Source organism: Lynx rufus, unplaced genomic scaffold (assembly GCF_022079265.1).
Source record: "Lynx rufus isolate CCGP_SWC_20201006 ecotype Redwood Valley unplaced genomic scaffold, mLynRuf1.p SCAF_2, whole genome shotgun sequence".
In the NCBI taxonomy this organism is placed as follows: domain Eukaryota; kingdom Metazoa; phylum Chordata; class Mammalia; order Carnivora; family Felidae; genus Lynx; species Lynx rufus.
Genome location: NW_025814834.1, coordinates 136,691,115 through 136,718,642, shown reverse-complemented (window position 1 = coordinate 136,718,642; position 27,528 = coordinate 136,691,115). Strand labels below are relative to the sequence as shown.

Genomic DNA, 27,528 nt, shown 5'->3' with positions numbered 1-27,528 from the left:
AATAAGTTGTTCAAGGTCCCAGCCAGTATGTGGCAGAGTTGGAACTTGAATGAAGGCAATCTGACTTGTGAGCTCAGGCTCTTGAATTTGCTTTTCTTATTAATTATGCCTATTGGATTAAAGCAGTTTCAGAAATGCTTCAGTTAAGATGTAAGAGTAGTTAACTAGTAGTATCTGATGTGTTGCATAAATTTACCATGTTGACAGCTGTGAAGCCAAACAAGCATATCTTTAATTGTCTTTGGTATTGTCTTATTTGAATATTCTGGATGTACATTTTTAGTATTGTTTTTTTTGTTTTGTTTTTGTGTGTGTGTGTGTGTGTATTTATAGGGATGCTTCCTTTGGAAATTGCACTTACAATCTCACCATCCTCGACTGTTTGCAGGGAATCAGAAAGGTAATAATAATTCTCCTTACTGTAGTTGACACAGTAGTTTCAAAATACGAGAAAGGAATAATGTCAATATTCTTGTTTTTCATTGGAGAGAAGAGAGGACAGGCAGTAAGCAGAAGGCTTTCCACTTCTTGAACAATGATTGATCTGTAAAATATAGATTGTTGGACAAATTGAAGGGGTGTCTGTGGGTAACTCTGTAACTCCTTATTGAGGTAGAAGGGATTTCCCTTTCTCATTTAAATTATTTCTTTTCCCCGGCAGATGGATCACTCCTATCTGCTGCTCTGCCTGTGACATTGCTTTGTCACTGGTTCAGCTTCCTTATCAAGCTAGAGCTTGGTGTGGGACAGACAGGAAGCCAACCCACACCTCTGTCAGTGTGGAGAACATTTCCATGTTGGTTTCCTACCTGGATATTATTACACCTCTGTGAAGTAGTAAGTAGGCCAGATATTATCTCATCTTTATAGACGAGGAAACAACCCCAGAGAGGTGAAGTCAGTTTCAGAGCCACAGGGAGTTCTTAGCAGGGCTAATTCTAACTCCGATTTCCCTACCATATCAAGGGTATGTTATGAATCAGTGGTTTGTCAAAGCGTGGGACTTGTTAGAGATGAAATTCTCGGTCCCATCCAAGACTGATTGAACCATAAACTGTGGTAGTGGGGCCCTGCAGTCTGTTTGAACAATCCCACTGGGTGATTTGATGCACTGTATGTATAGTTTAGAGGCATAGTTATTTAGTTATTCATATATATAATGGAGAAGTTAATCTAAATTATTTTTGAGAATTTTAAGAATGTGTTCTAGAAGCACTAATTTACTGAGAAGTCATGCACGTTGTAGTGTGAATTTGAATTAAGGTTCAAAGTGCATCATTCCATCTTGAACATGCAGCCATGATTTATCAGTCAGGAATGTATACGTTGCAGAATCCATTGGCAAGGACTGTAAACACACTATCGGCAGTGATTCTTGTTCCAGTTTCTTTTCTCTACCATAATGTAATATAATATGATGTAATATAATATATGATATGATATAATATAATATAATATAATAATATAATATAATTGCTACATTTTGAGTTGAGAAAATTGGTATGATAAATATCCTTGTTGTTTTATGTATGTTTTTTGACTTTGATATTTCATTTAAAAATGAATTTAAACTCTGTAAGACTTTAAAATAGTTTTCAAATATTTTTCTTTTCACTTAAAAACTGTCAAAATACTCTAGCCCACCCCACAAATAATGTCACCAACATAGACTTCTAGTAACACAAGTTAAGAACCCTAATTATAGCATTTAAAAAATATGCTGAGGGAAAGAAAGTAATTTGTTTATTGTTATTGTTGTTATTTTTATTGTTATTATTATTTAGCCTATTCTGCCATCTGGTACAGGCTGTTTCTTTTATAAATTTATGAAGTTCAGAAAGAGTTCACCCTGGAATATCCCCACCTGTTATGGTAACTTGGTAACTCGATATAGAAATTTATGACATCCTTCCTGTTATAGAGGGAAGCTGTACTTTGTTCATTGAAAAACATCTTCTGTAAATTTCTTGTTTCATCAAATGTTTGGGTTAATATTACCTGAATGTAGATGAGATTTTAGAAAGACCTAATAGAGTGTACAACATGTCTTTAAACGACTGAGACACATTACCCCCCTGCACACTCTCTTATACAAGCCATCATGGTCTGGGCAATTTTTTTGGCAATGAGTACCATGCCCCCTAAGAGTGCAGACAGTTTACAGCTGCAGTGTTACCTTCTTAGGAAGCGTATCTTTGTGATTTTGTTGTATGGGCATCATCACACGCATAGTTCATATGTGTGTGAACTATACACAGAAACATACACAAACCCACACTTTAAATGAAGAGAAAGGAAGGAAGGTTATAGCTCAGGGTTTACTCTTCTCACTGCTTTCACTGGAATCAACTGAGTTGCTTTGTTTAAAGATGAAATAATGTAAACAACTTGTTTTGCTCTTAACGGTAGGGGTCGACAAAACAGTGTTGTCAGACCTTATCGTGTGTAAGAATCACCTAGAAGGCATGTTAAAATACTGGTCCTACCCCTAAAGAATCACATTTAATAGTTCTGGCATGGGATTTAGGAATTGGTATTTTAGATCTAAGTTACCGTCAGTGCTTCTGCTGCAGGTGGTCCATGCTCTGCATTTTGGAAAACACTGGTCTGTAAAATATTTTCAAATACAGATGCACCACAGCTTGGCTTAACAGTTTCTCCTATTTTTAATGACTTGAATACATAATTTTTAAAAGCAACTGTGGGTTTGTACTCTATTATAATTTGTATAGCTTCATGACATAAAAGAAGAGACTCTGTCCTCTTCAAAATATTATATCTGAGCAAGCTGGATCGTTTTGAAAAGGAGTAATGCACGTTTTCTTTGTGTTGTTAAAAATATCAGCTCTTCCTCTAAAGTGTAAGAGCAGTCTAGTACACTTGTACTCTGTCAGAAACTATTACTGTAAAACAAATTCTCTCAAAGCAGGGACAAATAAGGGCCTATTGAGTAAAAATGCTCTTTTTGCTAAGTATCTCATTAATGCTGAAAGGAAAATAAAAGCACCTACAAATTTGATTTTTCTTCTCCTATCTGAAAAGTTAATCACTGTTAGGTATTCTGTCATGGTTTGATATGAATTAATTGTGTCATTCCCAAATGGGTTTTAACTATATATTTGCTAGTATGCTCCATTTTATATACATAATTAATTAATTTATTAAAAAAATTTTTTTTACATTTACTTATTTTTGAGAGACAGAGAGAGACAGAGCACAAGTGAGGGAGGGGCAAAGAGAGAGGCGGGACACAGAATCCGAAGCAGGCTCCGGGCTCTGAGCTGTTAGCACAGAGCCTGACTTGGGGCTCGAACTCACAAACTGTGAGATCATGACCTGAGCCGAAGTCAGACGCTTAACCGACTGAGCCACCCAGGCACCCCTATATACATAATTAATTTATTTACACACAAAACAATGTAAATTAGGACTCTAGATCCGTTTTGCAGGACATATTTTCATGTTTTTCTAAGTGTTCAGTCCCACTTGTAAGAAAGTCTCAAAGCAAAATTACTAATATTAGATGATTTCTAGATAGGTGTTATAAATGAAAGGTTTCAAGCTTTTTCCTTCAGGTTAGTGAGGGTCATTTGTGAGCAGGAATGGCTAAAAGTTATCAATTTGGTGTGGAAAAACTAATTCAAGTTCTGCTTTTAGGGATTACAACATGGATTTTTTGACTTTGAGACATTTGATGTGGATGAATATGAACATTACGAGGTTTGTACATTTTAATGTTTTGCAAGATATAACTTCATGTTAATTAAAATCCCCTGTACCCCACCATCCCCCAACACTCAAGTATTGCAAATTTAGTGACTGCTAAAATAAACGCATTCTGGCATTTTCCATAGCTGTCAGTTTTGTCCTTTCAGCTTTGGCTATTACCTTTGAACCAGCAGTCACCCAAATTTTAGTTTGGGAAAATGTCGTATCTATAATATTCTCGTATCAAACCTCTATTAGTAATTACTTTGCACATTTAGTTTATAAGAAAAAATAATTTCAAAGTGTAGTTTGGTAGTGAAACTGAGTTACTGTTATTTTAAAAATTCAGGTTCTGTCTAAAACAAAATTGGACTTTTGCCTTGTATTGGTTTCTGCTGCATAAATTTTATTTTGAAATATGGCTGAATTTACCTAGTTCTATGGGTTGGGTGAATTTTTTTTCCTGTGGCATCACAAAGCTTTTGAATAATGTCTTGCCTGCTCAACGATGCAGAGTTTAGTCAAGGGATGTCCCAGCTAGGCTGTGCTCTAAGATGTTAAAGGAGAGCACTTTCTGAGTAGGAGGAGGAAGAGTCTAGAAGCAGTTAGTTTCTCTGGAAGATGAGAAGCCTGTAGAATGTGAGTAGGCTCAACATTCTATGAAAGGGAGCTCTTCTGTTGGGGTCCTCCAGAGGAGTTGTGAAATGTGTCCCCCTCCTTAGCAAGAGAGGGCAGCCCTCCCACTTAGGGCTCTAGTTCAGGATGTCTGTTTGGATAGCCTGCTTACATGTTAAACTTCACATATAACATAAGTGAAAAGAAATTGACTGTCTTTCATTCAAACATGGTCTTCTGCTTCATTCATCTGTATTAATGGCACCACCATCCTGCTGTTCACTCAGGCATAAGAACAGAAACACTTCTCTTTCCCTCCCTGATCTAACCAGTAGTTGCATTCTCATTGCTGGTGCCCTGTGGTGTGTTTCATCTTTCCTGTCCTTTCTGTTCTACTTCTTTCACTCTGGCGCAGGTCTCACACCCTCTGTCGTAGACTATGGTAACCACTCTAATGAGCCCTGGCCCTTCTCCTATTGGTCTTGCACCCACTTGACTGACTGATCTTAAAACAGAGCTCTCGTCTTGGCCTGTCTTGGCCCCAAACTGCACTGCCCTGCAGAATTGAGGATAGAGTCCTCTGTCTTGGCATTCTTAGCATAGATGGGCTCTAGCCCTCTTGCTCTCCTTGTCTCACTTTGCTCACCGTGTGCCCTCTGCATGCCAGCCCCACTGAGCTGTGTATTTACTGCTTCTTGAGTGTCCCTGTGCCCTGGCCGAGCTTCCTTTCTGCCAGGTGCCCATCTCCTTTAACGGTTCCCCTCCTCCATTTCATGCGTGCCAGATCTACACAGATCAGCTCTTGCTCTCTTGAGTATTTTCTCTCTTCGGTTTCACATGTTACAATTTGTACTTTCCACTTTTCCTGTATCATGGCTATTTGTGTACAAACTTTATTTTTTCTTATTGGATTGCAAATTCTTTGGGACATGACGAAGGGGAAAAATTTATACTGAGTTCTTGGATAGAAAGTTTTAACATCGTAAAGCTGCTACTCCTCCTCAAATCAATAAATAGTGCTAAATTTATTAATAAGTTTAGTGCAATTTATTAAAAGCCTTAAGTATTTTTTTAACCACAAAAGCATTGTTATCATGGCATTTTAGTAATGACCAAAGAATCCGCCCCTCAACCCCTGCATATACATATATTATGTCTGTATTATATGAGCAGAGCTATTTCCTATGAAGCTAACAAAGCTTCAATTTTAGAGACCCCCCCCCACTTGCATGGGCACCTTTTAAGGTCCTATACCTAATTTTAAGGGGTGCCTGGCTGGCTCAGTTGGTAGAGCATGTGACTCTTAATCTCAGGGTCATGAGTTCAAGCCCCACATTGGTATGGAGCCTACTTAAAAAAAAGAAAAGTCCTATACCTAATTTTATATTCATAATTATATATATGTGTGTGTGTGTGTGTGTGTGTGTGTGTGTATATATATATATATATTTAATTTTTTTTTCGAGAGAGAGACAGAGCATGAGTGGGGTGGGGGGGCAGAGAGAGAGGGAGACACAAAATCCAAAGCAGCTTCCAGGCTCTGTGCTGTCAGCACAGAGCCCAATGCGGGGCTTGAACCATGGACCTTGCGATCATGACCTGAGCTGAAGTTGGATGCTTAACCGACTGAGCCACCCAGGCTCCCCCATAATTTTATATTCTTAAAGTGGGCTTCCAAATTTGTTAAGTTTCATGTTCCATGTATATGAGCATGGAGAACATTCTATGGCAGAAAACAAAAGCCATTTCCATTAAAAGAAGGTATTGGGGTGGGGATTCAAGAGGGAGAGGAAGAAACAAATAGCACAATAAAGAGAGAAAATTAGTTGATACTTTACTTATTCCTTCATCTTTTTTTTTTTTAAACTTTAATGTTGATGTTGAGAAGTAGTTGGAAAGCTGTTGAAAAACCTGAAACAGTACAGTTTCATTCTTGCAAACCAACCAACCAACCAACCAACCAACCAGCCAACCAAAAAAATCTGTTAAGAATGTGGTCATATCCTCACCTGAATAAACAACAACAATAACAACAAAACTCAGGTAATGAGAGACAGGTGGCAGTTGGTGAACATTTGACATTTTCTGTCAAATTACTTCCGTTTTTGAGAATGATATGTCCATTCTATCATTAAGCCTAGGAAAAGAAAATCACAAATAGAAGCATGATTTTCAGGGAGTGAGCATTTCATAAATGCTGCTTACTGAATAAATAAAGGAACTCTCTTTTTGACAATCTGTGGGCCTAATCCTTTCTTGTCATAATTTCTCTCACTGTTCTTCCACCTGCTTTAGTGACTCTGGACATTTGCTGAACGTGGGGGATAGCTAGATTCACATATTCCATTTGCCCCAGCAAAGTCGGTATTCCAGTGAAGACATTGTGATTTTCTTATTTATATATTTATATTTATATTTATATTTATATTTATATTTATATTTATATTTATATTTATATTTATATCCAAGGTAGTTAGCATATAGTGCAATAATGATTTCAGGAGTAGATTCCAGTGATTCATCCCCTATATATAACACCCAGTGCTCATCCCAACAAGTGTCTTTCTTAATGCCCCTTAGCCATTTAGCCCATCCCCCCACCCACAACCCCTCCAGCAACCCTCAGTTTGTTCTCTGTATTTAAGAGTCTCTTATGTTTTGTCCCCCTCCTTGTCTTTATATTATTTTTGCTTCCCTTATGTTAATCTGTTTTCCACATGAGTGAAATCATATATTTGTCTTTCTCTGACTGACTTATTTTGCTTAGTATAAAATACCCTCTAGTTCTATCCGCTTAGTTTTGAAGGGACATTGTGGTTTTCAAAGTAAAATTTTATCATTGATGGCAAATTAGGAGAATGTAAATCTTAGATTATTGGGGGATGTCAGGATGAAGCTTTTCAAAGACACTTTAAAAAAATGTTTATTTATTTTGAGAGAGAGCATGAGCACAAGTCAGGGAGGGGCAGAGAGAGAGGGAGAGAGAGAATCTCAGGCAGGCTCTGTGCTGTCAGCACAGCGCCCTAAATGGGGCTCAATCTCACGAATGCTGAGATCCTGACCTGAGATGAAATCAAGAGTTGGAAGCTTAACCCACTGAGCCACCCAGGTGCCCCTCAAAGGCACTACTTGACTGTACTACATTTCATATATAAATTGGCTCAAGAAAGAGCCTAAATTAATGAGACTGCATCTCTGTGTGTGATAGAAGGGGAGCTTTATGATAAGAACTCTACTTAAAAAGGTTGTTAATAGCCAAATTATGGAAAGAGCCTAAATGTCCATCAACTGATGAATGGATAAGGAAATTGTGGTTTATATACATAATGGAATACTATGTGGCAATGAGAAAGAATGAAATATGGCCTTTTGTAGCAACGTGGATGGAACTGGAGAGTGTGATGCTAAGTGAAGTAAGTCATACAGAGAAAGACAGATACCATATGTTTCACTCTTATGTGGATCCTGAGAAACTTAACAGAAGACCATTGGGGAGGGGAAAAAAAGTTAGAGAGGGAGGGAGCCAAACCATAAGAGACTCTTAAAAACTGAGAATAAACTGAGGGTTGATGGGGGTGGGAAGGAGGGAGGGTGGGTGATGGGCATTGAGGAGGGCACCTGTTGGGATGTGCACTGGCTGTTGTATGGAAACCAATTTGACAATAAATTTCATATTAAAAAAAATGTTGTTAATGACAAGGTCAGCAGAATATGAGAAATACTTGTTTTATAAGGTCTATAGATAAACGTTTGCTCATTCTGCAAAAGGTTATATCCATCTTTCCAGCAATTCATGGGTCTATAGCAGTGCTGTCCAATAGAAATATAATGAAAAGTATTTATATATATTTTAAACATTCTAGTAGCCACATTTAGAAAAAAACAATTATGAAATTAGTTTAAATATATTTTATTTAATGCAATTTACCCAAAATATCATTTCAACGTGTAATCAATATAAAAATCATTGATGATGTATTTTAACGTTTGTATTTTTGAGACTAAGCCTTCAAAACTCGGTGTGTAGTTTGCTCCATGGCACGTCTCAGTTTGGACTAGTCACATTTGAAGGGCTCAATAACCATGTGTAGTGAGAGGACAGATTCTTTTTATTTATTTTTTGTTTATTTATTTTTGAGAGAGAGAGAGAAACAGAGTACAAGCAGGGGAGGGGCAGAGAGAGAGGGAGACACAGAATCCAAAGCAGGCTCCAGGCTCTGAGCTGTCAGCACAGAGCCCGATGCAGGGTTCTAACCCACAAACCGTGAGATCATGACCTGAGCTGACGTCGGACGCTTAACCGACTGAACCACCCAGGCGCCCCCGCGAGAGGGCAGATTCCACAAGGACAGGCTTGTCCATGAAAGTCGGGGTCCTTCGGAATGACGTGAAGCCTTGGATAAGCAGAACAGGTTATGTCTTCTTGCTTCAGGTAATCTAATTGTTCACCTAAGAGTTAAGGTCCTGTCATATTTAGAAGGCTTGGGGTAAGATATCTCAGGCTCTTGCTTTATTTTTATGTGACTTGCAAAATGGCCCATTAATAATTGATGACCAAAAGTATCTTCCGACATGTGGCCTCTCAGGTCTTGCCAAGCTGTTGCCTGTGCATTTTTCACATCTGCACTGGTCAAACAGTGCAGCTCGGCCACCAAGGTCCCCTGAAGTAACTGTGAGAATGTGGTCCAAAAGCTTCTACTAAGAACCAGTGTCAAAACATTCATGCTTTCCCAACAGATTTCTTTTCGTGTTTTCGCAGAACTAAGAAAGCAGCCACTCTTTCGAAACCTAGCCATTAATCAGGTCACTTGAAAAATGGAAATAGACCTTTTGCCCTGGCAAACAACAATGAAGATGAAAGAGCTTGAGTGTTCAAATTATGCACCTAAGCGGACGTGAGGAGCTGTACCCTGGCCATACCTCTATACTGTTACTGCTCATGTAGGATGATGTCCTGCTTGGGAGACCTAGAAATAACAGCACCCATCCACTGAGTCTGCCTTCAGTCAACCTTTTTTTTTTTTTTTTAAATTTTTTAAACGTTTATTTATTTTTGAGAGAGGGAGAGAGACAGAGCATGAGTGGGGTGGGGAAAGAGAGAGAGGGAGACATAGAATCTGAAGCAAGCTCCAGGCTCCGAGCTGTCAGCACAGAGCCCAACTCAGGGCTCGAACCCACAAACCGTGAGATCATGACCTGAGCCAAAGTCAGACACCCAACCAACTGAGCCACTCAGGCGCCCCTTCGGTCAATCTTTTTAACATTCTTTCTTGGGTAAATAAGGCCTTGCCTACACGCCACTAATCATTAATGGTGCTGCTTTTAAGCAGTTGTTATTTATCAAAGAGAATTTGAAGTTGTGTCTTTAGTTTGTGGTTTGGTGGTCTCCGAGGGGCTTTCTCCTGTTTACCAGAAGGCTTGTCCTTTTTGATGATGTGTCTATGTTGGCCACACACAGACCAACTCAGCAGCACCCTTTCCTGGGGAGACGGGAGGAGGAGAGAAGTGCAGGGAAACAAGCTTCAGTGGCAACGTGTGGATATGCCTCACTGCTGTGGCTTATGTTCATTACCCCAACCCGAATTTGGCCCACGCAATCCCTAGGAATTGCCTTAAATACCTTTTTGGGGATTAGATGGAGCTTAAAGTTTACGTAAAGCCTACTTCAAAAAACTACGAAATCACTTTGACTCCTTTCTCTGAGCTATTTTATATCTTCCACTATCTTTTTATCTCCCCCCCCCCATAAATCATTCCTTTTTTTGAGAAAAAAAATGCTTTCAGTGACGCAGCATTGTCAGTATGAGGATATTTCCTGGAATTATGGACTTGGCCCTTTGCTTTTCCATGCTGACAAACCTGGACCATGTTAACAGTGGTTACTTGATGGATGTGGTTAGAGCCATGCTTGGCTACTGCAGACCTGGTGACAGAAAGACTGGTTACTGCCTGTGTGGAGTCACTGCATAGGGCCTCCTTTTGTTTCTCTCCTCAAGGCATACATGGAAAATAATATTTGCTCAGCACCCTGTGGTCATAGCTCATAGCTGTTGATGACTGGCCTAGGGGACTCTGGCTGCCCCCATCTCTGCCCAGGGATCTACATTTTGTTGGAAAGCTTTGTTCTACAGAAATAACGGTGTACAGATAAACTTTTGTTATATGGGGGACAAGAAGCTGCATTACATTCTTTGTGGCCTTCAGTTGATTACTTTTCAGTTTGTTTATTGAACACTTATTAAATACCTTCTATTTGCTCAGTATATTTGCTGGGTCCAGTCTTTTTTTTTTTTTTTTCTTTCTCAAGAGGTTTCCTGTAATTTCATCTCTTCATGTATGGGGTGAGAACCTTTATTCTTACCATCTGCTATCTTAGAATCTATATATCCCTCTGCCTCGTTCTGTGAATTTATCATGTTTGACCTTCACCACAAGCCCCATTTTCTTGCTGAGCAGATTAGTTGTCTACACAGAATTTCTCATTCATTCATGACAGGCTGAATGTGGAAAATTTTGCTCCTGAGATATTCTAGTGATTTTTCTAGCAGTAAGTCATTTTTATTGCTATTTTCACCTACAGGGTATTCTTTAGGTAAAAGAGCATTGCTATTCTAGAAGGTGATTTCACATTATCTTAGCCACATTATAATGTAGCCCATGTGGGAACTGTTTATAAGGAAGCATTGGTCAAGTCTGCATGTCTGGGAATGGGTCCTTCCTTCCTTCCTTTTCTCTTTCCCTTCCTTCCTTCCTTCCTTCCTTCCTTCCTTCCTTCCTTCCTTCCTTCCTTCCTTTTCTCTTTCCCTTCCTTCCTTCCTTCCTTCCTTCCTTCCTTCCTTCCTTCTTTTCTTTCTTTCTTTCTTTCTTTCTTTCTTTCTTTCTTTCTTTCTTTCTTTCAATTTTAGAGAGAGAGAGAGAGAGAGCACAGCAGGGGAGAGAGGCAGAAGGAGAGAATCTTAAGCAGGCTCCATGCTGAGCATGGAGCCTAATGTGGGGCTTAATGTGGGACTCTATCCCACAACTGTAAGATCATGACCTGAGCTGAAATCAATAGTCAGATGCTCAACTGACTGAGCCACCCAGGTGTCCCAAGGGTCTTTGTTGACTCTTGGGCCTCTTCCATCAAGTGTTCATATTACTATCGGAGTATATGTTTTAGAAATTGTGTCTGATTATATCAGTCTCTTATGTTAAGTCCTTCATGGGCTTTGCAGCTGCATGCTTTTGTGCCTTCCGGCATGCTCTTGTTCCCCCCTCCTGCCTGTGATCCCTTCTTTCCTGCCCGCCATATTTATGTGCATGTGTCTAAGTTATTCTTAGCTCTGTGGGAGCTCTTCTCACACAGTGTTGCTTGATGCTCTATTTACACATCTGTGTCTTCCCTGCACTCTGGCTACTTGAGGTCAGGAACCGAGTCTTACTCATCTTTGTCTGAGTAAGTAACCAGTAGCATAGTATGCTCATAGTGGGCAGTCATTGAATGTTTGTAAAATGAAAGAATAAAGACATGACCGAATGCATACTAAAAACAGGAGTGTAGCGTATTTCAAAATATTTTATATAATTTGCTAAAAATAACTACTTTCTAATGAAAGTGACCAAGATTTATTAATTAAGAATTCATTCTGATTTTGTAGTAACACTCCAAGGGAAAAAGGTATTAACTATGGTAGACAGCATCAATAAATGATGTTTCATTCTTTCATTACCAGCCAGTCTGTGTTCTAATAGTGAGATTTTTTTTTAACCAGTTATTTGTAACACAGGATTGCTAGGGATTATAATCTTCAAGCAGGGAGTCCATGTAACATCAGTTTAGTTTAATATATGAGCAGAGACTGTCTCCAGGTTGACTTTGTCATCCTTCATTGCTGTTAATAAGTAAATTGTCAAACTGACCAGGTGGTGTAGACTCCTGAGGATGCTTTTTTGTATGTACCTTGAGAACTGATAACATTCGTTGGGTTTTCCTTTGCTCAGTGTGTCACCTCAGGTCAACAGCAGGTCTCAATGCTGTTGAACACCTAAGGTATGATGTTTCAAGACTGCTTTGGGTTAGAGTTTGTAGAGCAAACTAGAATGTAATCTCGGTGCTGCTTGCTTAGTCTGCCCTCTTGTTCATGGATTATGGAACTGGAAAAATGTGAATTTCTGCCCTTGTAATTGTGAATTCCTGCCATAGGACTGGGGTCAAGCAAGCTCCAGAATGCAGGTATGTGAGCATGTCCTGACCACCTGGAGGAACTGTGGAGGTATGCCTCCCACAGTGATTTGACTACTCAAAGAACTATTAGAAGCATTTCCCTGGGGCTATCTTGTAGTATTGAGTATACCACTCAAAGGCTACAAGTTCAAGGAAGCAAAATTCCTTCCTGGACACTGCACCTGCAAATGTGGAGGCACCCAGTGTTTCCACATCTGTTAATCCATTACACCTATTGCTGGCTCAAAGGTCATGTTGGTTGACTCTATAAAATGTTTTGAGGTCTACCTTGTCCTAAGAAATTTCCCATGGTTTTTTCCTTCCTCTTTAATTGCTGTTTGGTTTCTATCCTTTCTTTTACCTCCAAGCTTCTTAAGAGAGCAGTCTTGACTCTGTTATTATTCAGTCATTAGTTGATTATGGTCTGGTCTTTACTTTTGTGAGTCTGCTGGACCTGTCCTTGCTAATACAAAAGTTAGCAAAACCAGATGGTTGTGTTTGGTCTTCTTCCTACTTAATTTATCCTGTGGCCACTCTCTAATTCTGGATACTCACTTTCCTTCCCTAACTTGTAAGGATCCATCTCTTGCTTTTCTCTTCCTTGAGTCTCTGGCCATCCTTCTCAGTCTCCTTTGCAAGTACTTTCTCTTCCTTTATCCACCTGAAATGCTGCTGCTCTCTAGGGTTCTGGTTTGTGGTTGAACACACTCTTCATGGGTGAGGGCACCTGTTTCCAGTTTTCAACAATCGTGTATGTGCTGGTGGCCTCAAATAATCATGTCTTGAGCACTGGAGGGCACCTGCAAACTTACACTGGGTTTGTGCTCCCTGTGGCTGCATCAGCAGAGGCATCATTGGTTTGAGCTGCTGGAGCAGTCCCCTAAGTGTTTTTTTTTTTTTTTTCTAGTTTATTTATTTATTTTGAGAAAGAGGGAGAGAGTGAGCAGGGGAGGGGCAGAGAGAGGGAGAGAGAGAGTCCCAAGTAGGTTCCATGCTCTCAGTGCAGAGCCTGATGCAGGGTTCGATCTCGAGAACTGTGAGATCATGATCTGAGCTGAAATCAAGAATCAGATGCTCAACCCACTGAGCCACCCAGCCCCTCCACTAAGTGTTTTCTACCATCAGTGTCTCCCCACCCCAGCTGGAGCTAGCAGAGGTGAAACAGTCATCCACATGGGGCCCTCCTCTTTCTCTCCACCACACTGTCTCTCAACAGCAAATCTAAATTAATAATCTAGAGTTTGATTATTTAAGATGCCAGATGGCATGCCATTTTAATTTAAACCAAATAACTCAAATATTTGCTTTGCTTTAAGCACATAAAGTACCAATCACTGCAGCATATTTGTGTTTATGTAATACAACTATACCATCAACACTATTTTATTGTTTTAGAAGTTAGGAAAATATAAGGAAGTTGCTTTTATTAAAAAAATTTTTTTAACATTTATTTTTGAGAGACAGAGATAGAGCATTAGTGGGGGAGGGGCAGAGAGAGAGAGAAGGAGACACAGAATCTGAAGCAGGCTGCAGGCTCCGAGCAAGCTGTCAGCACAGAGCCTGATGCGGGACTTGAACCCACAAACTGTGAGATCATGACCTGAGCTGAAGTCGGACACTCAACCGAATGAGCCACCCAGGCGCCCCAAGGAAGGTGCTTTTTAATGAATAAAAAGAGACTTTTAGTTCTTTTTGATTTTTCAAATAGTCTTGTGCCACTGTTAAACCTCTTACATACTTCTATTATAGCACTTTTTTTTAATGTTTATTTTTGAGAGATAGAAAGACAGAGTGAGCAGGGAAGGGGCAGAGAGAGAGGGAGACAGAGAATCTGAAGCAGGCTTTAGGCTCTGAGCTGTTAGCACAGAGCCTGATGTGGGGCTCAAACCCACAGACATGAGATCATGACCTGAGCCAAAGTTGGACACTCAACTGACTGAGCCACCCAGGCGCCCCACGTTTCAAAGTTTAATGCAACTCTTTATTTTTTTTTAAATGGGTGTCTTAGTTTGGGCTGCTGTAACAAAAATACCATAGACTGCATGGCTTAAACAACAAACATTCTCACAGTTCTGGAGGCTGGAAGATCCCAGATCAAGGCACCAGCACGTTTGGTGTCTGGTGGCCTTCTGTGGCCGTGTTCTCCCTGGGTCCTCACATGGTAGAAGGGGTAGGGAGCTCTCTGGGGTCTTTTTTGTAAGGATGCTTGTCCCATTTGTGAGGGCTCCATCCTTATGACCTAACCGCCTCCCAAAGACCCCACCTCCACATACCATCATATTGTGGATTAGGTTTTGATGTGTGAATTTTGAGGGGACACACACATTCAGTCTGTAGCAATGGGTAAAATAGAGACTAGAGTAGCGCCCACCTCATAGGATTTCTGTAAGGACTGAATGAGCAGTGCCTAGTACAGAGTTGGTGGTAAATATGTATTTGCATGTATTATTATTACTGTTATTGGTCACTCCCACTTGCTTTCAGACTCCTTAAGATCACAGAGAAGATACTTTTTATTATTTTATGTGTGACACCGAGTGATAGTCGTTAATGTATAATAAAGGCTCAGCAAAAGTTTTAATGAATGTTGAAATGTGCTTAAAAACAGTTTGTCCATGTTGTCTTAGGAAACCTATCTGTTGATAAAGGGGATCAATCCTGTACTTGTTAAGCTCAAGGTCTGTCTTTTCTATTTTACTGTCTATTACAGTGGTGTAAGGCCAATTGATTTTCAGCATTTGGACTGAAAAATGTATTTTGTGACCAGTACAACAGAGGTATGCCTTACTGGCATGGATATATTTCTTAGATGTAAAAATTTATGTTTTCAAGTCAGTTACTTTTACTTTTTTTATTTTTTCAGTTTTAATACTGCTATTTACTTTTTTGTAAGCAACTTTGAGTTCTTTGTTTTCCAAACATACGTTTGTTTGTTTGTTTGTTTGTTTGTTTATTTAAAGTAGGCTCCACACCGGGCGGGGCTTGTGCTCACACCCCTGAGATCAAGGCCTGAGCAGAGATCAAGGGTCAGATGCTTAACCAGCTGAGCCACGCAGGAGCCCCTCAGATGATATTTTAAATGCACCAGCACAGTTAACTATTTCAAAGAAACCTGGCGAATCTTTTGTAGACTGAAGACTCCTGTAGTAAAGTGAATATTAACATTTAAATGTATCAGTTTCAGAAATTCAGTTTTTTTGTTTTTAAATTTTATTATAGTGAAGAACGTGTGGTTTTCCTGAGTAGTACTTGGTAGGCTGTAGGCTTTGGAATGTAAGCGGTAAAACCATCCTCTTGCCTCACCCTTGCTGAGATGTTTGTTTATAAAATGTGGTAGGGTTGGAAAGTACCTTAAGTTCCTGTCTGATTTAGATTTCTTTGAAGTGTGTGTGTGTGTGTGTGTGTGTGTGTATTTAATTAGAAAACCAATATGTGTCATCTTAAATATTTTATTATTGATAAATATTGACATTTGTATCATTCACTGTGATAGAAGGCACAAATATTAATTTGGGAACCTTAACAAAGTAAGCCTATGTTACATTAGTCATTTAAAAGCTGTAACTTCCTTATTAACCTTTTTTCAGATTTGGATCTGAGACCCAAATTTCGTTTACTCCATCAGCCTTATCCAGGCTACTGAATATAGTCTAGTATTACCTAATGTTTATCTTTTTGGGTAGGCAGATTTGCAAACGTATTCTTTTGGTTTTGTGAGTGAATGTATCTTAGTGAGTCCATTGCCTTTCTCCATATGATTGATTATAAAAGGTTACTGTTTAACCAAATGGATGTCTGTAATCCAAATTAACAGACGTAACACAATATATTTATCTAGGCTTACCTAGTGGTCAAGGATACAGAAATAGTGAACATAGAAACCTGTTTTCTTTTACTGTTCATAAAGAATTGCGTTTAGCCTTTTGATGATTAGAGCATACTTTTATTTTTGAATTTTTAAGTAATGTTTTAAGTTTATTAATTATTTAAGAGGGATATTGGAACATTAGAGACTGCTTTCTTTAAACAAGAAAAAGTTTAATTATCATAGAGCTATATATTAGATTCTTTATTCAAATTGTTATAAATAGATAGTTATACCTGAGATATAACTTGGCATGTGATAGCACTCACAGTATTCCTAAGATTTTATTTCTGGCATTATGGGGATATTATATTTATTACAGTTAGATGAACACAATTCAGACGTTTATAGTGTCATGAAAAGTTTCATTTTTATAACTTTTGCTAACTAGAAAGAAACATCTCGTTTGAAACATAGAAATTGTACAGCTAACTTTTGATTTTCATGAAAATGGGAAATGATAATGGTAGTATAAATAATTAAAGTAGAGGTTCCAGGTTTCCTTGATAGCATTACTCCCAATTAATTTAACAAATACTTAAGAGCTCCTGTGGTAGAGTGTAGACTGTATTTGATAAATATTCTTACCATTGAGGTCTTTGCCATGTAGTGGTGGAGGAGAGAGCTTTTTTAATGGATACTCTTGGCCCAGTAAAGAGAACTGCCTTCCTTCCCAGCCTGGGGAGGTATCTGTGCAGTGCTAGAGAGCCCTGAGGGTGGAGATGGGGAGGAGAAGGTGGGCCTGGTGGGTTGGGGGGGGGGCGGTTTGCAGGTGGGCTAAAGAATGCTTATGTGGAGAAGCGACACATGTATTTTATGATGCATTGCACAGATATGTCCTAATTCCCTGCAAAATGTTGGGTACCCTGCCCCAGTGTTCCATGGGTTTAGAGGCATGTTGGGAAGGGAAGACAGTGGAGGAGATAATGGAGCAGTGGGAGGATGCTGGTCTTCAGACCTTTTCTGAGGATCTTTTAGAGAGTGTAGACCAGGGGTTGACAACTGATGATCAAAGTCGACCTGCAGGTGTGTTTTATTTAGTTTCATAATATTTAAAAACTTAAAATAGTCAACGTTACATACAGAGAGATTTCACATGAGAATGCATTCAGAAAATCAGCCACATTCAGTTAGCCTTTCCTGCAAGGTGACTAAATTAGCCAGAGCTGAGGAGCACCTGCCTTTTTTTTTTTTTTTAATTTTTTTTAACGTTTATTTATTTTTGAGACAGAGACAGAGCATGAACGGGGGAGGGTCAGAGAGAGAGGGAGACACAGAATCTGAAACAGGCTCCAGGCTCTGAGCTGTCAGCACAGAGCCCGACGCGGGGCTCGAACTCACGGACCACGAGATCGTGACCTGAGCTGAATTTGGCCGCTTAACTGACTGAGCCACCCAGGCGCCCCACACCTGCCTTTATTTATGTCTCTTGTCAGACCCGTGTCGCTGTTTGGGTTTGCCACTCCTGCCATAGACCTTGGCTGACTTGAGTTTGTGGTATACCTTGAGGGTTTAATGATCCTTTGTTCTCACTCTTGTCTCCTTCTGTTTCCCAGTCTAAAAATCAGCCCTGACAACAGTAGCCACCTATAAAAACAGAAAAAAAATGGAAGTGTGTTCACTATGACCCTGATATTTATAATTTTTTTTTCATTCTTTAAAATATGTTTACCATGTTCATAGAAAGTGCTTATATTTTCTGTCCTTTATCTTCTTGCCCTTTTATTTATTGCAGGAACAAGTAATATTTGTTTTCATCTCATGTCATTGCAGAGTAGCCAGGACACAAAATTATTTTAAGCAAAGTACCCCCACTTTAAATAAAGTTTTCCTAACTTTTCATACAGTCTACAGAAAACTTTTTCTGAAGTGTATTGAAATATAATTTTGAGAATCAGATGCATGTTTTTATTTTAAGCTGTATTACTTTGTCTTCATGTACGTCCAATAGTACTAACAGAGTAAAAACCAGTTTTGTTTGTAAGGGTTTCCTAAGTTGTATAAGAATTATAAAATATTTTTCTTCTCTTTTCTCACAAAATTCTGCCAGCGAGTTGAAAATGGTGACTTCAACTGGATTGTTCCAGGAAAATTTTTAGCATTTAGTGGACCACATCCAAAAAGCAAAATTGAAAATGGTAGGTTTTTCTTTACTTTACCATCCAAACATTTATTTCAGTTCATCTTCTTTAATTTCTTCAGATAATCCTTTCTTTTGATAATATTCTCCAAAGAATATCTATTAGTCAAAAATTGAACAGTAGTAATTAGTGTGTTAAGTATTATAGTTTAGTAGGTGGTAAATAATCACTGTTTAAAAACTAGAAAATTTTTAGATTGCCATAAATAGGATGCTCACTTTGCCTGACCCAGTTATGAAAGAAGAATCTGAGAAGCAAACTGGTCAAACCAATCAGCAGATTGTTGCACTTTGTCCGTTGTTCTGAGATTTGGTGGTGGGGTGCTACGTCAAGGTATGCTCTGGGGAACATCATGTGGCACAGTAATGACGATGGTGGTGTCAACAGGTGTCATTTATTGAGTGCTTGCTGTGCACTAGTTACTAGCTAATCACAGCATTATCTCACTTAATGCACACTCAACCCTCTATGAGGTATAGGTACATTTATCTCCATTTTGCAGAGGAAGAAACGGAGGCTTATGAGTAGGGTTTTGTCCAGAGTAATGGGGGAACTAGTACTCCATCCCAGAGCTTGGCTTCTAAATGTTGCCACTATTTATTTAGTGATCTATTTATTGTTGATCTATTTATTTTTTTATTATTTATTACATCAAATAAATGTTGATCTATTTATTTAGTTCCATTATGATGACAAGAATACTTTTCTAGCTGACAGTCATTAAGTTACTCCTTTGCAGTATAGGTATAGCCAGGGGCATACATACTCAGGATGCCAAAAAAAAAAAAGCAAAACAAAAAAATAAGCCTCTTGAATGACATATGATCAGCTACGTGAGTTTTCCCTTTAATGTTTATTTTCTACTTATTTTCATCTGTTACCTTCCTAGAAGACAAGTATTGATAGGCACCAAAGATTTAAGGATAATTTATGGGAGGAGTACATAAAATTTAAAAATTTCACTTACGAACACAATAGCTCCTTATCTGCTCACACACAGCTCTGGAACATCAGTGTTTTTTTTTTTTTTTTTCAATATATGAAGTTTATTGTCAAATTGGTTTCCATGCAACACCCAGTGCTCATCCCAAAAGGTGCCCTCCTCAATACCCATCACCCACCCTCCCCTCCCTCCCACCCCCCATCAACCCTCAGTTTGTTCTCAGTGGAACATCCGTGTTTTGAAGGAACATAATCCAAAAACCCCTGATTGAGATTTATTCTTTCTGCATTATCATCATCGTATTTTAAAAAAAATTTTTAATGTTTATTTTTGAGAGAGGGAGACAGAATTTGAACAGGCTCCAGGCTCCGAGCTGTCAGCACAGAGCCCACGAGGGGCTCAAACGCACTAGCCCTGAGATCATGACCTGAGCCAAAGTTGGACACTTAGCCGACTGAGCCACTCAGGAATCCCACGTCATCCCAAGTATTAATTCTAAACTCTAGTTTCATTGTACGTTGTTATTCATGCATTTAGATTTGCTAATTTGTTTGCACTCCCACACATGTGCTCCTCAGTTCACGCCCATGACACACCTTCCAGGGAACTCTCCTTGAATCATGCTTTCCCTGTGATGGGGAAGGCGGGTCTAGAGACTTAAGCTCTCAAATAGGAGGCCTCTGTACTGAAGCCAGAATTACATCTTCTCATTCATGAATTTGCTAATGAACTTTGCTCCAGACATTGACTAACTAACCCTCTGTCATGAGGTTTGTTAGGACTAACATGTTATGTGCCCAGGGAAACTGCTTTCTGGTGGTTGGTCTTTCAAGACAGGATTGATTACACTTACCTTTGGCCTCCTGTGCAAAACAATCTGACTCAGACCCAGAACATCTTGGTAGGTGCATGGTTTCAGTAGTGGCTTTGTCAGCAGGTGTTCATTTGACAAAGTTGAAAGAGTTTTGCTATTTAAGATTCACATGTTTTGTGACATTTTCTTTTTCTTTAAAAAAAAATTTTTTTAATGTTTATTTTTGAGAGAGAGAGAGAGAGAGAGAGAGACAGAGTGAGAGCAGGGGAGGGGCAGAGAGAGAGGGAGACAGAATCTGAAGCAGGCTCCAGGCATTGCACTGTCAGCACAGAACCTGATGTGGGGCTGAAACTCGTGAAAGAGATCATGACCTGAGCCAAAGTCAGATGCTCAACAGACTGAGCCACCCAGGTGCCCCTTGTGACATTTTCTTAAAGAGAAGATGAGAGGTGTAATGGAAAGAATCATTTAAAATATTTTGAGAGGTAATACATATGAAAAAATAAAATGCAGATGAATTAATAAAAAAGCATAAAAATGACCTGTAATTCTACCCGAGTTTTCAAGGGTTAATAGTTGGTGGTGGGATAATAGGGGTTTTAATTTTCTTTCCATCTGCTTCTCTGTGTTTGCTTGCACACACTTCCCCCTCTTCCAGTGGAATACACACACACACACTTATAAAAGTAAACCTTTCTTTCTTTATAAGTATAGCATCATGATTCCTGTCTCATATCAGCTTTTTTCACTTCACATATTACAGACTTCTTTCCATGGTAGTAAATGTAGATTTTCATTATACTTTTCCATGACTGCATTGTATATTATTCAGCAATGTGCCATAATGCTGTTAATTAATTACTTTTTGAATGAAATCTACATTATTTACAGTTTTCCTCTTTTTAAAACTGTCATGGTTGGCAAACACATTCATGCATTTTCTTTGTAGTTCTCATTTCTTCTCTAAATTCTTAAGTAGTAGAATCAGCAGATAAAAGGCTATGAATATTTTATGTGACAACTTTTTTAAATTGAATAACAGTTGACCTATAATATTGTATTAGTTTTAGGTGTGTAACATAGTGATTTGATATTTCTATACATTAGGACATGGTTATCACGTTAAGTCTGGTTACCATCTGTCATAATGCAAAGTTGTTACAATATTATTGATTATATTTCCTACGCTGTCTATTACATCCCTGTGTCTTATTTATTTTATAAAGGGAAGACTGTACTTCCTTAATTGTCAAAAATCTTTAAAAATTCTTTTTGGTTGCATATTGTAATACTGGGAAATAATTGTAGCTACCATTTGCTCATATGCCAGGAATGGTGCTAAGCCTTTTGTGCACATATCTTCGTAATAATCAGAACCACCCTCTGGGGGAGGTGGTAGTTATTTTATGGAAGAGAAGATAGAGGCTCAGAGGAGTTACCTGACTTGCCCAGGTTTACACAGCCAGAAAGTGGCAGTGCATGGATTCAAATACAGGTCTCTTTGATTCCAAATTCTATGTTCTTTTTCATCTTATTACAGAAGAAGTACATGTTCACTACAGAAAATTTAAGCAATGTAAAGGAAAGTCACTTGTAATTATATAATCTAGAAATAAGCCCTTTAAAATATTGCTCTATCTACATCTTTCCCCCCCACCCCTGCATATATTGTACCCTCTTACATCGAGAAAAAAAGTTCTGAAAGGGCTGCTCACCTAGTATTTGTTGGTTTTTATGATGCCTAGAACATTCTCACTTAAGGCTGTCATTGGTAAATATTGATACTCTGCTGGACTCCCCATTTTAAGATCTGATATTCATTAGAAGCTTCATTGTAGTTTTTGTAAAAGGGCTTTAACTACTTTGTAAATGTTTTTTGAGCTTAAGAAAATAATTGTGTGATGGGATTAATAAACTTGATCCAATTACAGTGTAATCTGGGTGTTTTTTTTTTTTAATTGAGAAACTCTGTGTTTCCTGAGGAGGCTGAAAGTCATTTAGGGGTTTGTTAGTAGAAAAGGTAGATTTTAAAAAAATGAACACTCAAATAGCCATTGTTAGGATGTAACAAAAGAAGCCCTAAAATCTTGGGATCTGGGCAGAATGCATTGTAAGAGTCTCAAGTGTGTGTTGTGTCCACAGAGAGCAAATACAATTTTTACAGTTGTCTTGGTTCACATTATTTTGATGGTGAGGGAGAGAAGGGCCCTTACCTTTGTTGTTGTTGTTGAGCTCTACCTTTTTTTGCTTAAATTTGAGATGCTGCGTGAATAATATAGTGGTAGAATTAAACGTATTTCGGATTTCCAGTTTTCCAAAAAATCCCCCAAACTCTCCGATGGCAATGTCCTTCTTATCTCTATTTAAAACAAAAAAAAAAAAAAAAAAAAAAAAGAAGAAGAAGAACAGAGGGAAAGCTTGAGAGGGAATTGCAACAATTTGAAGCCGATTCAGCCTGATCCTTTCATGACAGAAGCAGGTATGCACAGTTGGGCCATGGAGCCTGACTGCCCCTTACTGGCTGTGTGAACTTCCCAGACCCCGTCAACTTCTCCGAGCTTCAGTTTCCTTGTATACCACGTGGGGGGAGGGGGGGGGCGAGAGGGAATAGAATGCACAGTGCAGGCATGTAGTGAAGATTAGAGATATTATATGAAGTGTCTGGCACAGCGTCAGGCACATAATAGGTGCTTATTAGATAGCAGATATTCTGATTATATTTTTCTCATTAATTAGCCTAATAAACATATTTTATCGCGTCCTACATTTGCCTGCCCATTTTGAGGTTTTTACTCTTAATAATGCCTGTATGGACTAGTCCTTTGCTGTTCTTCAGTTTCTCAGCTTTAAATGAGGGGCTGGGAAGAGATGAATTTTAAATCTCTCTGCTCTGAAATTCAGATTTCACTCTGCTCTTGGGCTCTGCCTGTGCTTTATTGATGCCAGGGCGCCATCTAGCGGCCAAATAGAGGACGGGGCTGATGAATGCTCCGTTCTGCACGTTGCTAAAATCAGTCCCAAATGCAGTGATAATACCCACAGTTATTCAGAAGTTGTAGGATATTGTCATTGTCATTGGTTACAGCTGACTTGAAAGAGTTTGAGGGATTTTAAAGAAACATGCTCACCAGCTCTAGGAAGTGCAGCCTCTAATGTTCATGTAATATTCCTTTATTTGGAGACCTAACAGATAGAATCAAGTTGGATCTTACTTGAAATCGGCCCCAGCACAGGCCCTGGATTCTGACTGCCAGGGTTCAGATACTGCCTCTGTCTCTTACCAGCTGTGTGTGTGAGCCCGTTCACTTTTCTAGGCAGCAGTAATTGACTAATTGCAAGGTTTAATGAGATGACCTATCTGAAGCACTTAAGTTTAGTGCCTGGCACAGAGTAAGTGCTTAGTAAATGTTAGTTATGATTATTATCATTATCATTATTATTTCTGTATCCTATTGCCATATTTGGATAACTGTCCAGTGTTTTGGGTTTTTTTTTTTATCCAAATGGACACATAGTTTCTCTTAATAGTTGGTTTAGGTATATTATCTATAATGCCATTTACTCCTGATGGAAATTAATAGGTGAAAAGAAATATTCTTCCAGTCTTGGCAGAGGAGGGGAGGGGATTGACGCTAAACCAGCCATAGCACATCAGGTAACAGGTGCCATCACAAAGGTACCAGGTATGCTAGGAACCCAGGGTCAGAAGTGCTCATCAGCCTACCACACCAAGGGAAGGCTTCCCATAGGTTTGTGAGTCCTCTTCTTCCCGTTCTTCCATGGTAGGAAAGCTCTTGTTTCCTTCTATCGACCACAGTTCTTTTCTCCTTTAGGCTGTGAATCTGTTGCTGGAAAATAAGTTGAGCCTGGTAGGAAAACGGATTTGTTTTTTCCGAGTAGAAAAGCACCCATTCTCTCTAAATGTGTGTGTGTGTAAGTTACTGCTTGTACACCGAAGATGGAAAATAAGCCCTGTATTACCTGTTTGCTCGGAAGCAGCATGGCCTGTAAACATGACGTATCTGGGCTGTGGATTAGTTCGACCTGCCTTCCAGTTCTGCCTCCATCCACTGTGTGACCTTGGCCAGGTAGACCAGTTAGGGCTTGGTTACAGGTAACAGAACCCATCTCTGGTAAATTAAACCAAAAAGGCATTGCATGGGGTTACACTGGGGATCTCACAGCCTCCAAGGGAAGGCTGGAGAGTGAGGCCTAGAAAATGAACAGGGTCCAAAGGAGATCACGTCTCAGCAGGGTCCAGACAGGGAAATGGAAACCACACCATTTCAAACGGAGTAAGTTTCATTCAAGGGATTCGTTACAGAGAAGGCTAAACAGGAAAAGGACCACACTGAGGAAACCAGAATGTTATGGAGGAAACAGCTACTGCCTTTAAAAAGGGAGAAAGTGAGGTCACCGGCAGCCAGGGTCTTGGGAGGGCAGCCAGGCTGGTATCGGGAGCTGGGAAGAGAATGCTGCCCAGCTGGTGTTTGCAACTGGGGGCTGAGGAGCAGAGACGTAGGGGCTGGGCCGCAGCCTGGTGCTGGGAGCTCTGGCTGCTCCTGTGTTCTGCTGCCGAAGCCTTGCTGGCCCCCACAGGGAAGTCCCTTCTCCTTCCTCTGGCCTCCAGTCACTCTGGTTGTGCTTCATGCCTCCTGTTTTTTGAACTGACAGGAAGCTAGCTGCAAATGCCATCCGCAGACCCCGGCCCCAGCATGGGAGGGTTGGCTCGCAGCTGAGAGAATATAGGAAACGACCAGCACAGGCAGAGTCTGAGGCAACAAGAAATGTAGCCAAGGTCATAGGGCAGCCATTGCTGGCTCACTGTGCAGGCTGCTGCTGCCCATTTGTGTGGGGCTCACCACCCTGAATGAGCTCTGAGTAGATTGTCTCACCTGGTATGCTGTGAGTCCTTGAACCCTGAAGAAGTTCCAGATGCGGTAATCAGGGTGCTGAGAAATGAGTCCCCTGTTAGTAGCTGGGGCTGGGGGCAAGGGCTGCAGTGGCCAAAGCCACCAGGGGTCACCTCTGTTGATTGGCCAAGTCTAGGTCTGTAGCTCCTGGGAATACTCACACGATGCTGGACCCATTCGAAACAAAAGGGGGTTTAGAGGCTCACTACCTGTACCCCTACCCTTCAAAAGAGAAAATGTCTACAAAAAATTATTAAACTGTTTTCGTTTCTCAGTCTCTTAAATGGGATGAACTATTCTTACCTTAACAGGCTGTTTTGAGAATTTAAAGAAGTCATATGCGATGGTTACTTACACGTGGTAGGTGCTTAATAATTATTAATCTCTTTTGTGGCACGGATTGCACTATGGATGGAAACTAATCCCCTGGCGAAAGGGGTTTAACTGTAATTGAAAAGTATTTGTCAAGTGGAAGAAACAGCACAAAGAATCTTTCCAGGCCTACTGAGCACATTCCAGGGCATCCAGAAGCTCCTTGTTTCAGTTTGGGAGACGTATGCTGCCAGGATTTGAATCCTATGGGTGGAGGTTTGACTTTTCATGAGCTATTTCCAATACTCAGAAAAGGTTTTTCCTCTCCTGTGGTGGTTTTTTTTTTTTTTTTTTTTTTTTTTTTTCCCAGTTATTCAGACTGCTGCTGCCTTAGGAATGTGCTTCGACCTCTTGGGAAATGCACTTTCTTCCTAGGCTCTGTTGAGATTCATGAACTTTATTGTGAAGGGCTTTTGTGCTTCTGGGTGTGTAAGGTGGAATGCCTGCCTTGTGCTTACAGCTCCGTTTTCTCTTCAGGCTATCCTCTGCATGCCCCTGAAGCCTACTTTCCTTATTTCAAAAAGCATAACGTGACTGCAGTCGTGAGGCTGAACAAAAAGATTTACGAGGCAAAGCGCTTCACAGACGCCGGCTTCGAGCACTATGACCTCTTCTTCATAGACGGCAGCACGCCCAGTGACAACATCGTGCGAAGGTTCCTGAACATCTGCGAGAACACGGATGGGGCGATTGCGGTTCACTGCAAAGGTGCGTGAGGCCTTGGTGGTCACTGTGGTTCTGGAAGGGGATGAGGCAAAAACAGCAAATCGTGCAAAACAAAACCAGTTAGAGTCTTAGGAAAAAGAACACAAATTTATTTTGTTTGAGAAAACTGGAACACAAACCCATTTAAATAATTCCTTCCTAAGGAAAGGTTTGCCTGGATGTGGATAATCGGTGGAGGCACTTTTTCTGGCCTTCCCTTACAAGCCCTGCTCACTGACACCAGGCCCCACAATGAGGGAAATCACAGTAGCACGGTCTATGCACTGGCAGGAACAGCTTAGTTAAGTACAGTTGTCAAGAGGCAAGAGTTGTTAGTTAGTTAGTTTGTTTGTTTGTTTGTTTATTTATTTATTTATTTATTTGTTAGCTTTTTTTTTTCCTTTCTTCCAGAACTGCCTCTCTCCTTTCTACCGTCCTCCACCCATCTGACATTTCATGCTCCCATTTTATGACCCAGCCGTCTGGACCCCCACTTTGCCCTCTACTTCCCCCTTCTCTAGCTAGTCTTTTGCCTAATGGACCAGAGTGTCTTCCCTGCCCATTGCTAGTGGATGGCACCATCCTGGGGTAAGCCAGCTCTTACTTGCTGCAGATGTGTTCCTGCCTCTTTGAGTGAACTGAAAGACTTGATTATATAAATGAATCTCTGCTCTCTAGGGGTGGGTACTTTGGGGCAGGAGTCCTTCAGATTACAGGAGCCCTGAGGTTTCCAGAGTCAGCAAATAAAAATACAGAATGCCCAGTTAAATTTGAATTTTTGGTAAATATTGAATCCTTTTTTTTTAGTATGTTTCAAATATGTTACAGAACATACATTCTGCATCTTATCTGGTGCCCTTGTGTTGGCTACTCAGAAAACATGAAATAACATTTTCTCTAAGCCTGGTTGTTAGACTCTGAGGAGGATCAATTTCCATTTTAGTTATTTATTAAAATTTTTTTAATGTTTATTTTTGAGAGAGAGAGAGAGAGAGAGAGAGAGATGGTGAGTAGGGGAGGGGCAGAGAGAGACAGAGACACAGAATCCCAAGTAGGCTCTAAGCTCTGAGCTGTCAGCACAGAGCCTGACGTGGGACTTGAACCCACGAACTGTGAGATCATGACCTGAGCCCAAGTCAGACGCTTAACCGACTGAGCCACCCAGGTGCCCCTCAAATTCCATTTTAGATTTTCCAGCATGGTGTGAGGTATTTTACTGGGGTCTTTGATTTGAGCGACCAGAGACCTC

General features: G+C 39.9%; 1 protein-coding gene across 10 annotated transcripts in view; it reads left to right on the top strand.

Moving 5' to 3' along the window:
- The window catches only part of CDC14A (cell division cycle 14A), a 207,149-nt gene that overhangs the window by 80,686 nt on the left and 98,935 nt on the right, over positions 1–27,528 (top strand). For all 10 annotated transcript variants that reach the window (XR_006962767.1, XM_047083940.1, XM_047083937.1 and 7 more), the window contains exons 6-9: positions 334–400; positions 3,658–3,720; positions 18,442–18,529; positions 26,052–26,282. Coding sequence is in view for 9 of the 10 variants with exons in the window: in XM_047083940.1 (XP_046939896.1) it covers positions 334–400; positions 3,658–3,720; positions 18,442–18,529; positions 26,052–26,282 (449 nt within the window). In the remaining variant the exon portion in view is untranslated. The remainder of the gene's footprint in view (positions 1–333; positions 401–3,657; positions 3,721–18,441; positions 18,530–26,051; positions 26,283–27,528) is intronic.